Source organism: Taudactylus pleione, unplaced genomic scaffold (genome assembly GCF_031769625.1).
Source record: "Taudactylus pleione unplaced genomic scaffold, aTauple2 ptg000095l, whole genome shotgun sequence".
NCBI classification, from domain to species: domain Eukaryota; kingdom Metazoa; phylum Chordata; class Amphibia; order Anura; family Myobatrachidae; genus Taudactylus; species Taudactylus pleione.
This window is the reverse complement of record NW_028284497.1, coordinates 22376902-22393018: the sequence shown is the minus strand read 5'-3', so window position 1 is coordinate 22393018 and position 16117 is coordinate 22376902. Positions and strand designations below refer to the sequence as shown.

The window sequence follows — 16117 nt, the reverse complement described above, 5'->3', positions numbered from 1 at the left end:
CTGTTCTGACATTCAACAGAAGACCATAAAAATTATCACATTTACAACAATAAAAAAAAAAAAAATTATGTGACAAGTGTAGTTCTGACTCTCTCTTCTCTCGGATATATACAATTTGTTGATTTACCAGAACATTGGAACATATCTAATTACCGTAGATGGATAGATAAGTGGGAGGTAAGCAAGATTCATTTGGAGTGGAGATACCTTATAGACCCAGAAAACAGGTCACATTTCCTATATAACCCCCAGCAATGTTAAACTAATAAAAAAAGTTGACATTTTCCATACTTCAGTTCCAAGTAGAATATACCCTATTTATTACAGGACGATCTTTGCTATAATACAAACCAAGTGCATAATACAAAATGTATGCCATCTGTGTTGAAGGTATAACATCCCAAAATATATATTAAGAAAAAAAAAAATATTCAGTCATAGATAATCCTTTATATAAAAGCAGTATATTTTCTGTCAAGAATCTTGTTACAGTTATAAATACAAGATATACACAGCCTCTCAGTAGGGAAAAAGAAAATATGTTTCTTACAAATATCTACATATAAAACATTAAAAGCAATGCTCCGTTAAAGAGATTTTATCTTTTCTTTTAATGGTTTATGTTAGTTTCAGAAAAATACATGTATGTCTGTATATTCTCATAAATCCTCAATCTTAGCAAGTGACATTTGAAAAAAACCGATGTGACAAAGTTTGAGTTAGAAAAAGAAAATAGTAATCTGCATATATCTTTGATCAAAGCAGTGTAGGAAGAGTTTCTTATATGAAGGCTATGATATGTGTCCAATACACTCTACATAGCAGTTAAGGCTGGGGTGTAATAAATGAGGTGACCTTTAATATCTGGAGAGAGAATAAGAACCTATATTAGCTTTTAGCATTCACCTGCATTATGTTAGGAAGCCTCCTTAAATTAGGAATGTTGTCATGATATAATTAACATATGACCCTACCATTACAGGTAAAGTGCAAGTAAGGTGGCAGTGCACCTGTACAATCACTGCCCACTAGCATCATTTTAGGTGCTTTATTATTAAGGTGTCATTTTCAGTTTACTTCAAAAAAGATCAATCTTAGGATGCTGCTTGTTTAAACCATCTCTGCCAAAAAGTAACTCTGCAACGTTTTGCTTGTACATTGTGCCAAAGGATTACACGATATGAAAAAGCTGCCATGTAAAAATTCCGCATAGCGCTTTTGATCAGTGTACATCTTATTTTCTTTTTTGTCTTTTAAACCACACTACTGTGCCACTTTTTAATTTACAATCTCTTAATTCTTCCCTGTGCAAATAAATACTTGCCTTTATGTGACAAGAAAAATGTGGTAGCCCACGATCTGTTTCCATAAGTGATGTTCAAAAGTGGCACAATATTAAAGAAAAACATACTTAACAGTGGCTGCTTAAACGGTTTCTTACAGAGCGAATTAAGCTGTAAACAGAATTATCTATGCGGGTTGTCCGTGTAATAACTTTCAAGATATGTCTATTAGTTTGGCGGTTTGGGAATTCCTGCAGCATTTTATTCATCGTAGGACTAGCGTCTCTGTAAACAAGTTATTTGATAACTTTACGAGTTCAGGAGACAAGGCTACTCAGAATAATGCAACAAGAAAGGCAAAACCAACAATGAAAACACAGAAATGTACTGGCAGGCACTGTACGGTGCTATCACAACACCGGCTCTCTTTGCATATGTACCATTCACGATTAGATTCTCTGTCACTGCAATATCTAGACTTTTTTTCAACAGTCAATATAAATACGCAATGACAAGGTTTGAGGTAGCATAAATAGGAAAACACAATCTCAAACCTTTAGCGGCTTTACTGCTGGAGATTTCTGCTACACATGCAACCTCCCATGCAGTGAATAGGTAATAACCGATATTTTAGACAAGTAAAAAAAAAAATTAAAAAAAACTTAAATAATGGCAGTCTTTATAGTGTCTGCATGGAGATCCAATGTAACATGTTTTGTGGTTGCAGTCTCGTAATTGCTATTTCTATTTTCATCAGAAGAGTTTGGTACATTCTCTCCAAGTTCACCTTTAGGCGACGCCAAGCAATCATTTTAGAAAGCGTCACACGCTGGTGTCTTGTAACAGGGGTTCTATGTCCTCATCTCCGCCACGGTCTGGGTTATTTGTCTGAGGGTTGCTGCTGTTACTGTGCTTTCCGCCACCAATAGTTTTGATGGAGTGACTGCTGTGTTCAGGGATGAACAAGGCAACCATAAAAGCAAGGAGGACAGCAACTGCTCCAAATAAAAAGGGTGGTCCTGGAATAATTGCTCCCTGAAATTAGGAAGAAAAGAAAAACAATAATTAGAATGTACATTTAATTAACAGCTTTCATACACAAGCTAATGTCCAACATTTTACATACCTCATCTGTAGGATCCTTGCTGGTGGTCTTGTCCTCAGAGCTGGGTACTGGCACTAATCCCCCAAGTTCCACGTGGAAGAGAAAGAAAACAAAACCGTACAGTGCTGGGCCCAGACCATTGCATAAACCTCGAATACCTGTCACCATACCTTGTGCAACACCTGCATTAGTAACAAACAAGAAGTGTTATATTCACTTATACATGACAACACACCAAGTTATCTGCAATTGCGGGCAGAACAGTTCTGATGTGTGCTGCACTGTGTATATTGAGATCTCTGCAGTCCTAATAGGAAAACACAATAATGGTCCTTGGCTAACTTCAGCAAATCATAACAGTTGATGCTGCCAAATCACTTGCATATTGCTGATCGAAATATGTAGATAAGCCAGAAATAAATAAAACATGTGGCCAACGCCCTGAACCTTCTGAAGCATTATAGTAATTCCTAGTAGCTATGCAAGATTACCAAATTAGAGAAAGCATCAGCAACGTGATATGTGATGGAAAGCATGTAAAAAATAAATGAAACAACCAAAAAAAAACACATTTTTTGATAGTAGTCTCCCTTGTTGTGTCAGGTAGGTATAACCAAATGTTACATTTCCACTTGCTGAAAGTGGTTTCAGTCTCTGTGCCTCTAGGTCAGACTACATCACCCAAATGCAGTGAAAGGGTTTGTTATATGAATGACAGTAATTGTCCTCCCCCTGGGGGGGCATCAGGTGAGGTTACAATATTAGATTGTATTACTTCCATATAGTCAGAGGGAGGGTGTAAGCAGTACAGTGTGAAAACAAGATCATTGCATGAAATGTCTTGGTGCAGCACAGTGGCTTGCATAAACTCACGCCAGATCAAGCCTAAAGATATATATTTTTTAAATTGTATATGGGATAAAGACACTATTGGTATTTGTTTACCTGCTTCAGGGATGCTGCACATTATCATGGGTACAAAGTGTAATAGATTTATAATACATAACATAATAAGGTGTTATTCTATAGGACTGAGGATATGCACGCATTGGAGGTTAGCCATGCCTGTACCCCATCAATGCATTAAGCTGCTTTTACCTGGGATGACTGCAAAAACAGAAATCCCCGATCCTTTCAGTAAATGTGGCTTTTTTCCCCAGCACTTAGACTCAGCAAAGAGAGAACAAGCACAATGCAAAGCAAAAAATGGTCCCAACTTCTCAGATATGCCACTAATGTTAGAAGATCAGTCCTGAAATATTCATGTCAAGTACAAACAAAATATTTGGTGCAAAAATACTTTGTAAAATCTCTCTAGGTTGTGCAGGTCATTTAAGTGAATGAAATATAACCAAAACTATTTCAGGAACATGTTTGATCTGGAGAGATTTGGGATAAAGTTGCTTTTCTTTGTATATATTGCTGACTGATTTCCTTGGAGCCACTTGAACCTTACAATGACAAAACAAGAGAACTAATGTGTCTAATCTGGCTGGTTGGAATGAAAACCTGGTAATGTATGGGAACAAATGACAATCTAACATTTGCTCACAAACCCTGGAAAAGAGCCAAAAATGGTCGTTCAGACAAATTGGTTAAAACACACAAATTTAACCAATTTGAACAATTGTTTTTTGTCCGTTTTCCAGAGTTTAAAACCATATGATCGACTGTCATTTGCTCCCATACATTACCAGGTTTTCATTCCAACCAGCCAGATTGGACAGATAATTGTATAGTGTATGCCGAGCATTAGATATGTTAAACTTTTAACTAAATTTTTTGTGAACACTACTAGACGTATGGTATTTTCACTATCTCTCATATATTAGGAGGTTAACATGCGTTACAAAAGAAAATGTGTAACCTAGGTATTATAAAGGTGGCATATTTATGTTTCCTACAGATAAATCCCACCTACTGTAAGGTAATAACACTAACATTCAGTATTTGCTTTATTTATTTTTTAAGTGAATACTGGTGAATGCAATAAAGTGGGATAGAAAAAAATGCCAACTCTCGAAGTACATTTATTACCTCTTACATGCTATGATGTTAGCTTTTATTTGTTGGCGCAACAATTTAAACTGTGCCGTACAGTAAACATACAAAGTAGGGATGTGCAGGCTCGGTTCTACTCGGTTCCGTTCGGTTCTTTTTACCGGATCTTATTGGGTTTCAGCTGTCACGAGTTTTGGATAGCCAATAAGATTCGGTAAAAAGAACCGAACGGAACCGAGTAGAACCGAGCCTGCACATCCCTAATACAAAGTAACAGTGAAAACGGATATATCATAGAATAAATACAAGTTAAAATAAGCCACAGGGATGGAAAGGCAGTTCAGCCTCAATGAGCCTGTATACAATGAAGGGATAATCATGCAGAGTCAGTAACTGAATGGGACTAGGATACAAGAGACATGGAGCAAGGACAGTGCTAAGGCCCTGATTCAGAGCCGGACGCTTTGACCAGAGCGCTCGCTCTGAATCAGGGCCCTCCTCCATTAAAATGGAGCATCCTCCTGGACGCTCGTATAGCTGTGGGTCACCACCCACAGCATATACGAGCGTCCAAAAAGATGGACGCGATGGTCTTGACCATCGTGACCATCGGACTTGCGACGGAGACCCTGCAGTAGGGTCTCCCAGCCACAAGCCCTGGAGTGATTTTGGCTCTATCAGAGCCAAAATCACTCTCACTGACATCACTAGTGATGTCAGTGGGGCCGGCTTCAGACGGTAGGCGTTCCCATGGGAACGCCTCCGTCTGGCCGCCACGCCCACCAAAGGGGGCGTGCTGTCAGTCACCATCGACAGCACGCCCCCTTTGGTGCGAGACCCGGAGCGACAGCTTGGCTGTCGCAGTCCGGGTCTCGCGCATGCGCACGACAGAGCTCCCTCCGTCGTGCGCATGCGCAGTGGGGAACATCGACCCACTTGCGAGCGTACTGCCGCTTGCGAGTGGGTCTGAATGACCTCCTAAGTTCAGACATAAGGAAATAGGGCTCTGCCCATGATAGCTTATATAATGATACTCATTGTATGTATCATACAGGCCTTTATTTCTGACATCTTTTACACACATGTGCCACAGTGTTTACTGTTTTTCAGTCATCAGAAGGTTCAGTGCAAATGCAGAGATATCAGCTTTGACCAGAAAATCCAAAAAACTTATTAGGTCCCAAGTTGTAGTAAAAAAATATAAAAAAATTACCTTGTTGATCCAGTTCAGCATTACGGGAAATCAGAGCACTAACTGCAGGGAATGTGATACTAGACATTGCAGCCACAGCCCCAGCTGCCCAGATCATCCTGGAAATGAGCAAATATAACTGGCAATGAGTGGTAAACAATAATTGGTGTACAATCCAACCCATTAGTGCTTTCTGTGTATTTAAAGCATACACTTCCCAGCTTACCAATTTATGATGCTTTATATCAGTAATCAATGCCCATATATCTTAAAACTATTGATATCAGTAAACAAATGTTCATATTTCATAACTTTGTACACTGTAGTTAAAACAATGGAGCAATAAATTATAATTTGTTTGAAAAAGTAATAAATAGAAAACATTCAGATGTTTAATAGCACACAGAGACATTACTTACCACGGCTGTGAGCCGAAACCATACCAGGCCAGCTGGAACATCTGAAAACCCAGACCAAGGAGAACCGTATTCTTGTTTCCAATTGATCGCATTAATATACCGAGGAATAAGGTCTGGGAAAAATAGCAAGATAAGTCATGTTCAAAATGTATTCAACTTCAATACAAATTTCTTTGGGTTTTTCTTTAAGGTTTCTAAAATCCATATTCCACAGTAAAGCATTTACAAATACATGTAACAAACACAATAATAAATATAAGAAAGGCAGGGATGAGAATTTAAAATGGCAATTTAAAATATACTACATTTCTAGTAGTCATGTTTATATCCAATAAATTACTAGGGAAAAAGACCATTTAACTAAATGTTTCTATACTAAATTCATCAACATGTATATGCAATAGTTAAGTTGACTCCAATGACTCTGCTGATAAGAATGCATACTAAAAGTTAAATCACTGGAGTGTAAATATTCTCTTCAATGTGTAATAAAAGGTCATAAATATATACAATAAAAGGACATACCTGAGCTAAAATGGATAAAATCCCCACCACTGCTATGAATGCAGCAATACTACCTTGAGTGAAACCTATGATCTGCAATAAAAATAAAAAGGTATTTACATATTAATAAAGATACAAACAAGCTGGTAAAGGTCATGTGTTGCATACTATCAATTTTACCAGTTGGTGAGGTTTGAGATGAAGAAAAAAAAAAAACAGAAAACGCAAAGTGTTGCTATTTTCTTTTACAAGGATATAGATGGAGTGTATAATTATATAGAAATTGTGATCTGCACACAGTGCAAAATAAGAATGAATCCTCATGGTAGTATGTTTACTTCACAGAGCCAACACTAATCACAGTGTCTCTATGCAAAACACTGTTTTTCCATTTATTAATAGATTTAAAATCCTTGTGCCCAGCCTCCTCTCACTCTCTCTGCAGTCCAGGAGTGTTATACGTAACCAACAGAGAACATCACATTGTTCCCGTCAGTTTTGTACAATATCATGCAGCTGCTGAAAAACAAACTTGAAAGGTCTCTACTGTATTATATTTATATACAAAGCAGCAGGGTCTTCAAATGTGTTTTGTACTCTCCATTCAGAGGCTACTGCAAATATGGCAATTTCATTTTGCAGTAGCTTCCAATAACTGGGCAGATGCAAATCACTAGCTTACCCATGTGACTGGTTTACTCCAGTGGGCTTTATGCTGAGTCTGACAATGTCTGAGCAACAGGAGGAAAACAGGGTCATCACTGTAATGTCTCCTGCATGCTCTCAGCTATACCTTTAGTAAATTTATGCGGTCAATAAACAGCTTCAAAATAAATGCTATACAGCTAAAGCTATTGCTGTGCCGCTAATGGTGGGGAGGGAATAATAAATAGAACATACAATGAAAAAAAAAAAACAACTTACTGATACATACATGTTAATCAATTTATAAAATAAGTTCATATTGTAACCTTAAACCAAAACCATACACACAAATATATAACTATTAAATAGGTCTACGGAAATACCTCCACTAACTGTGTAATAGTACAGAGTTCTCAGAACATCTGTGGTTGAAGAGCTATTCATTCCTGCTCTTCAGCCTACAAGCAGAGCAATAAGGTCTAAGCTAATGTTAATGCAATATAAATATAAAAAAACTAATTGACAAAAATGTGTACAATAAAAAAAAGTTGGGAATAAAATAAAAAGTGAAACCGATCAAGACACACAAAACCATGGCTTATACTGGAATAATAACTTCTAATAAAGCAACCTCCTTTGAAGTCCATTTAACTAGAAGTTGCAGAAAATAATGTAAAGGTTTATTTGTGGTGTAAATAAAAATGGTTATTACATGATAAATGTGGATTTTACACATTTCCGTCTGTGTTTCCCTATATAAGCCAAATAAAAAGTGCTAAATATTTGTATATACTTCCTAATATGTATCAATGATAAAGCCATGCTTCCTGGTGGAAAATGTGAAATTGCTACATTTGGTCATATAAAATGCCATCATTCCTTAAGGTCAGAGGTAGAATTTTATTTGTCCATGGGAAACAAAATCCTGATGCCTGTAAACACCCACCTGTTTTAGATAGAGGAAAAAGCTAGAGTACTGTCCAGCTTCTGGTAAATATGAGAAGAATACTGTGATACAAATGAGTAGCACAGTGGAGTCTTTTCCAATCTTTTTCAATGACTGAAAGAAATAATAAGGGGTTTATAGAAACATTTTGGGCTCTATAAGAGACATGACTAAATACAGTATTAGAAAATATCAAAGAAATAATGGCACAGGCAGGATCAAATATACAGCCAGGAGAATATAGCACTCAGAAAACATTATAAACTGCTATAGAATGAATACACAATAGTTAATTATCGAAGCAAAGTGTTAAGAGAAGAGGTCATAGGGGTCAAACCAATTAGGTGCGAATTGCGAGTTGCTATTTTCACTTCAAATTAATTTTGCAATCCAATTAGCAACGCGTACTGTATCAGTCAGACTGAATTCACAACTTTCCAGTCGCACCTCCCTGAGGGAGAGAGATGGAAAAGAAAATCTTTATTTTAAGGTTAAAATGTCAGGACACTGTGCTGTACCCCGTGGACACCCCCCCTAATGACTAATTAGGCATTTGGAAGTTTCCAATTAGGAAAAAAGTTTGTCTTTTTTTATCATTTTCTTGCATTTAAAAAAAAAAAAAAAGAAAAAAAAAGTACAAATCTGCCATCTGACACCATTTAAATCCTACAGTACCTTCCTAATGCCCATCAAACAAACAGCCTTCTATATGGTCCTGCTAACAAAATTATCCATTTTGGAGGGTCCAGGATGGTCTCCCCACATTTTCATGTGTTTCTCTCAAATCTCATTTGGCAGTCAACTCCGCTGCGAGTAGTGCGAATAGGCATTTCTAAGTGGATAGGAGAATTCTCGAGAGCGCGCTTCGCTGCAAGGTCTGTGAGTTTCAAGAAACAAACTCGCTACTTGCAATTCGCACCTAATAGGATTGACCCTGTAGTGTTATACCATAGAACTGCAGCTTATTACCTGCTATTCTCGTCTCCTTCTCCATGTCAGCATACACAATGGGGTTAATCCACACCTCCCCCACGGTCACGATAGGAAAGACAACATACCTGGTAGGTATATAGGACCACACCTCCCTCCTTCCTGTGTCTTATGGTTCTCCTTAAGATGCAACATTTTAACATATTTACTTCAAATCAAAGCTTAAGAATATTAAACTTCTTGCGAAGTACTTTAATTCTCTCGCTACCCTTGATACAGCCACAGATCTATTAGAAAGTCCCCTGATAACTTCCTAGTTTATCCACTGTCTTGAATGTATACGCCTCTTAAACGCAGGTTTTTATCCATCTTGCAACAGATGCCTTTGAAACAAATATTTGCTTTGTTTTTCAATTTTTTTTGCTCTACTTAAGTAATAGCTATAACTAGATCTAAACAATGCAATTTTCTTTGCTTTTGATTTTTGTTTAACCACTTGCCTGTCGTGATTGTATCTTTGGTGACCACGCCAGGCTGTGCATTACCCGACATGGTCGCAAACAATGCGACCAGTCAAACGCCTACTGGGCGGCAGCCAGAAAATAATATTCGCTTAGCCTCCAATGGCAGAGGTGCCTCCCAGACTTCCTCCACCACGATCACTGCTGATCAGGCAGCATGGCAGGACCCCCAACACGGCGACTGCAGAGAGGAGCAGACAGCGGGGAAATGCAAATTAAGTAGCCCTGGCGGCTGCTCACAGGAGCAGTCTCTAGGGAAATACAAAGTCACAATGGTCCAATCATCGATAGTAAGATATTTTGACGAACGATATGTTAATATCTATATTAATGTTGTGTTTAAAAAAAAAAAATATATATATATTTTATTTTTTTAAATAAAATTGTGTTGAATAACTTATAAATAGATCTTCTTGATTTAATTCAATCCAAAAAATTATAATATCCTGGAGAAACCCCTTGGGCAGAAACAGTTAGCTCTAAGAAGTATCTTGTATGAGAAGAAATGTCTGTCAATTCTATAATAAGGAACATCTTAAAGGAAGCCCATTATTGAACTCACAAATGTATTGCTTGGCTCTATGTTCCTTTCAGCGCACTAACTTACTGCACGGTTAGTCTCCAAAATCTTTGGTATAATGACGCACGTCTCTCATCATGCTGTGACCCTTCGTGCGTCCTTGATGGTTGATATAAGACACCTGTCTAGATGTTTGTGTGGACTAAGACATGACAATCTAAAATAATTTCATGACATTGAAACAGGCCTTTAACAATGATATCATCTCTCGTGTTTGAGAGCAAGGTTGCTATTTCAACTCGTTTCTAACCTTGTGTTAGATGTTCAAAAGTAGCACCCCATCCTTTATTGTTAATATCTGCCATGGTAACAATGCATTTGTGAACTGCAAATGATCTGTCTTTTGATTTTTTTTTTGTTTGCTGATCACAACTGTTGTTATTAGAGGAATATCAGAGGATGCAGTTCCAAAAGAAGCCAACGCTTTTTAAAAAGGTTGTTCCCGCCTCTTTCAGACCAGTTAGTACTCACAAAAGTTACATCGGCAGGGACTTCATAATAGGAGCCGATAATTCTCTGCTCCTTCTGGCAGAGACACTCCTGCAGTTAATCCCCCAAAACTAACAAAATTACAAACACTAATCTAGCCTATTGCATAAAAGAGGAGACTGGGAGGAGAGCGGTATATACCCTACAGGCATGTTTTCTACCCTGTCCTTACTCTGTAGGAGGGGTGGATTACATCCATTGTGTATTCTGGAAAGGATGAGCAAAATGTATTTCTAGCAACAACTACGTAGAGGCAGAACAGTGTCAGTGGTGATGCTCAAAATTCATCCATGATGTTAATAACCAGCACACAGCTGAAGATATCAGATCACACCCACATGCCCACTAAAACCCCCACATGTGCCTAAACTGCCAATCAGACCTTTTTCATATCATCCAGCCATACCCATGTGCCCAGCATATACCCTAAAGTGCCAATTAGACCGCAGCCATGCCATAAGACCACCCTTGCATGCCCTGTAAGTGCCAATCATACTTTTCTATGTTAACAGATTATCCCCGTATGCCCCTTGGAGCCACAACGATCGGGGACGGATGGATCCCCACCTTTTTCTAGACTTCTCTATATGAGAGGCATTAGGGCGTCCTATGGGACCGGGCCTTTTTTTTCTTCATGGGAGACCCCTGTTGCCATTTTGAATAAAATATGTGCTATAGCTCTGGTGCCATAATCAAGTAGGATAATGGACACAGCTATACAGAGTGAAGTTACAATTTACTACTCCACTGCCAATATAATGTTACATAGACTAGGCTCCATTGATGGAGCAGAGTGTCAGGCACATTTAAACCATACTTTGAATAGCAAGTACTACAAATAATTGTTAAAGCTGACTTTAAAATTGCATAATTCTATAGAGAGAAAAACAAGCAAAACAAAAACAAAAAAAACAGCATAGAGAACTTACAGCAAATGGGTCTGCTTGCTCCCAGGAAAACGGTGCACCCCAGAAGGTAGGTCTCATTTTTTCACGTAATGATTCTGGCACAACCAACCAAATGAAGCAGATATCCATCAGTGCCACCACAGTAGCAAGGAGAACAACAAAATTATCACCATAATATGTAGAGATGTAAGCGCCGATAGCTGGACTGGTGACCAAACTTGCTGCAAATGTAGCCGATACCTTAAGAAGTGATAAATAGAACAGTGCTTGTAACATGTATGTCTTGACAAAATATTTTGCTGCTCAAACGGATTATAACAGACCTGCATAATATGATAGCGGTTTCTGCAGAGTCATCATGCCAATATGTGATATAGGGGCTATTTACTAAGCAGTGTTAGGAGAGAGTGAAAAGTGATAAGGTGTCATTTTTCAAACAGCCTGTGAGATGGCAGTTAGGAGCGGATTGGCTGGCACCTTATCACTTTTCACTCTTTCTCCTAACACAGCTTAGTAAGTAGACCCCATAATCAGCTATTAACCTAAATTTGATTATGTTCATACATCTATATGTGCTGGGATCCATAGAAAAATATTAATAATATGCTGTCATTTTCCTGGTGTAGTTCAGAATGAAAACTTGTAATTGGTTGCTATGGCCTACAACAAATAAGCCCAACAGGTTCATTTGGTCTCTGTAGAATCCATAAACTTAATGGGTCTTCCCCTTACCCGCTCTTTCCAGTTTGGGCTTTTCAGTGCATTTAGCATCTACATGACTACCACGCTAGTAACTAGTAGCAAGATGGGGTGATAAAAAAATAATAATAGAAAAGATAATATTCAACCCACCCATCAATGGTTAACATATCTTAAAGTAAGTAATTTAATTATTTGGTTTTATTAAGTACAAAATGAAATCAATGGCTTCAAGTAAGTCAATTACTACTAGATAAAATGAATAGTTTTATTTTTTTTATATTCATTCTACTAATCTAATCTGTAATCATAAATAGCAACAGCATTTCTACATTTCAATGAGTAATTTATAATGATCTCACCAGTCCATAAGCTGTACTTCTTTCATGCTCCTGTGTTATGTCCGCAACATAGGCAAAAATTACCGAGAATGTTACAGAAAATGCTCCGGATACTGAAATCATTGCAAAATACCACCTGTAGCAAAAAAGTACAATTAGAATGGTCTACTTTCCCGCTATCAAAATAAAAAATTCCTTCTTTATAGTTACATTATTTGGTCCTATTAATATAATGGAATGCATTTAAACATGTACTAATTGCATAAATCTCCCAGCCACTATTTTTCACTTCATAATACCTGGAATCTGAAGCACTACCTGTCATCAACAACTCACAATCAAACCTTACCAAAAAGACATCATAATAAAATAAAAAATAAACAAACACATTGGAAGCATATATGCAAGCATATACATTGCAAACATATACAATATATATAAAACATTGAGTGCATCTAGCATAGGGTATAGTATACATTTCATGATCACTTACCATGGGCTTATCCTCATTAAAGGGATAGGGGCACAAGTAAAGAAAACAGTTATAAGAAGAAAAGATTTTCTTCCATACACATCTGATAAGCCTCCAATGAGTGGAGCACACATAAATGATAGGAAGCCCTGTAAAATAAAATAAACACAAAATTACTACAGTACATGAATGAAATAACATGGTAAAGTTATCAAACCACATGGTGTTAATAGACCCAACATAATAGGTTGAATATAAAATGTACATATGGAGATGTGAGAATCTAATACTTGCCAATTAAGAAAAGTGCTACATTGGGGGTGTACAATCCCTTAAAACTAAATTTACTAAACTCCATATTATATATATATACATACACACACACACACATATCTCTCTCAATATATAATCAAACAGGCGGTACTACAGACGAATAACGACACACTAAAACAGTTTAAAGTGCACTTTAAGCTGTTTTAGTGTCTCGTTATTCGTCTGGAGTGACGCCTGTTGGATGATATATTCAGAGTGTCTTACTGTGAGGCTGGCTGTGAAGGGCACCCACACACTAACATCTGACCTCGGTGTCCTTACGTCAGAGAATATGTACAAATCCAACGAAGAAGACAGGCATTCAGAGGCACAATATAAGATGCAAAAACAGTGTATTATAACGTCAACGTTTCAGGGCATCAGCTCCTTAGTTAGGACACACTTAACTACATACAACATGAAATGAACACTTACCCACAACTAAATACATGAGGAACACAAACCCGCAGCTAACCACGTCCAGCCGTGTCCAGCTCTGCTCCACGAGACACACACTTCCGGGTCCCGCCTGCAAGCATTCCCTAGCAACCACAGAAAGCTTGCGGTCCAACAAGAAAGGTGCTCCCATATACAACTACAGAGGCAACTGATCGGCAAGATAGCCGGAAAACATGTACCAGAAGCTAGCCTATTCAGCTGTTTGTAGCAGACTATTAAGAGTCACAGCTCTGGGTCCCGCTTGCATGTGTAACTAGGCAACCACTCTAATTGCGGTCCAACAAGGAAGGGTATGTGGTGTCGAGCTGGAGACAAAACAGCCGACAAGCACAACCACAGGGATAATCAAACAACATAAAAAACAAAAAACTGATCAATACAATGAAAAAAAAAATCAAAAATAGACATAAAAATACATGAGCATATAGAAGCTAAAAGATCATCAAGCTGGAAAGAGGAAGAAATATTAATATAAACTATTCCAATAAATTTTTTCGTTCAAACCTTTAGGAGAAACACAAACTAACCTAAAGATCCAATGTGCTTCAAGTAAAAGAAGGGCTTTAGCACGGTTAGTAGGAATATGATCAATGATCATATACTTAAGTGCCGAAAGAGGATGCCCATAGGTCTTAAAATGTTTAGCCGCTGGCTGATCTATATCTCTACCTAAAATGGGCAGGTTAATCGCCGACCTATGCAATGCCATCCTTCCCGAAATTTTCGTGTAGTCGGACCCACATAATGTAGACCACACGGGTACCAGATAATATATACCACAAATGTAGGGGTACAAGTCAGAACATGACGAATAGAATACCTTCTGTCTAAATGAGGATGTTTAAAAAACTTTTCTGTAACCAGATAACGACAAGTGGTGCAATTGTAACAACTATAACAACCTGGAGGCTTCTCGTATACATTAGGGGGTTTTGGGGCACTTCCCTCTCCCCGTGATGTCAGTGATCATGAGGCGATCTTTTAAAGTTCCGACCTCTGCGGAATGCCACCACAGGTCGCATACCTTTAAAGACTGGAAGGTCTGAGTCCGATCTTACAATGGGCCATAGTGAGAGAGTGTGTGTATATATATATATATATACACACACACACACACACACACACACACACACACACACACACACACAGCAAACAGGTTAAGTGCAGCAATCCCAGCAATCATAGAACTCACAGTCTTACAGCGGGAAGCAATCAGGAAGCCGACTGCCTAAATACCGGCAGCCGGCTTCCCGACTGTCATATCCCGGCAAGGGTGAAATGCCGGGCGTCTAGATGTAGACGTCCGCATTTCCCCGACGCCCGGCATCCCGATCGTAGTGATGCCGGGCGCCGCGAGCGTTAAGCCGCGGGGGGGGGGGGGGGGGGGTTGGGGAGGGTTAGGTTTAGGGCTCCCGGGGGGGAGTTAGGGTTAGGCACCACCCCGGGAGGGTTAGGGTTAGGCTAGGGGGAGGGAGGGTTAGGCACCCCCGGGGGGGGACTTAGGTTTAGGCAGCGGGGAAGGGGGTGGTTAGGGTTAGGCACTTGGGGGGGAAGTTAGGATTAGGCACCCCTAAGGAGGGTTAGGGGGGTTAGGTTAGTAGATACTTACCTATCCACGATCGGGATTTCCAGCGCTGTCGGGCTTCCGCTGCTTCTAACTCTGCTCTTGTCGGGCTGCCGCTGACGGGAATCCAACTGCCACCCATTCCTCTTACAGCAGCATTATAATCAACGTTTCAGTGCTTTATTTCCAGTTTATTTCCAGTTTCAATAGATGTTAATTCGTATGTGGAGATGTTAACCACTAGGTCTTCCCTGGGACGGGGAGGTATTTTGCCATGTCCTTTGCCTCGCCCATTGGTGCCCCCGTCTGGTGTAAGATCTCTTTCTAAGCCCCCTCCTGCCTTTGTTGCTCGTGTGACTACCCCTAAAGGGTGACCCCTGTTTGACTGCTCTTGCCGATGTACAGAATCGCTAGCAGAGGATGTAAACCAGTTAGATGAATCAGGGTCTCGGTCTTCTATAATTCCTTCTGAAGAAGGGTTTTCGGCTGCCAGTATAGTTACGCTGGTCTGTCCATCTGTAGACATTGTGATTGTCATAAACTGCATCTACTTTCACCCGTTTAACTTGTTTAAACTTGATAAGTTTGTGTTTATATGCCTGAATTTGGTTATTTTATTTCCCGTACCAATCGGTATTCGTATCACTTTCTAAGCTGATTTTATGTATACCCTCAAAGGCGACAATTTTGTCTTTAATTGTGTTCATTTCTTTAGTCGACTGCTTGATGATCAATAAGATGAGATCC

General features: G+C 38.9%; 1 protein-coding gene across 2 annotated transcripts in view; it reads right to left on the bottom strand.

The window, feature by feature from the left end:
• Positions 1-296: 296 nt before the first annotated feature.
• The window catches only part of LOC148526674 (solute carrier family 71 member 2-like), a 54271-nt gene continuing 38450 nt past the window's right edge, over positions 297-16117 (bottom strand). For both annotated transcript variants that reach the window (XM_088470060.1, XM_088470061.1), the window contains exons 4-12: positions 13057-13184; positions 12585-12699; positions 11545-11763; positions 8096-8209; positions 6526-6597; positions 6001-6113; positions 5603-5700; positions 2410-2570; positions 297-2318 (exon numbers count right to left, since the gene is read on the bottom strand). In XM_088470060.1, coding sequence (XP_088326186.1) covers positions 2106-2318; positions 2410-2570; positions 5603-5700; positions 6001-6113; positions 6526-6597; positions 8096-8209; positions 11545-11763; positions 12585-12699; positions 13057-13184 — 1233 coding nt within the window. In that variant the 3' untranslated portion in view covers positions 297-2105. The remainder of the gene's footprint in view (positions 2319-2409; positions 2571-5602; positions 5701-6000; positions 6114-6525; positions 6598-8095; positions 8210-11544; positions 11764-12584; positions 12700-13056; positions 13185-16117) is intronic.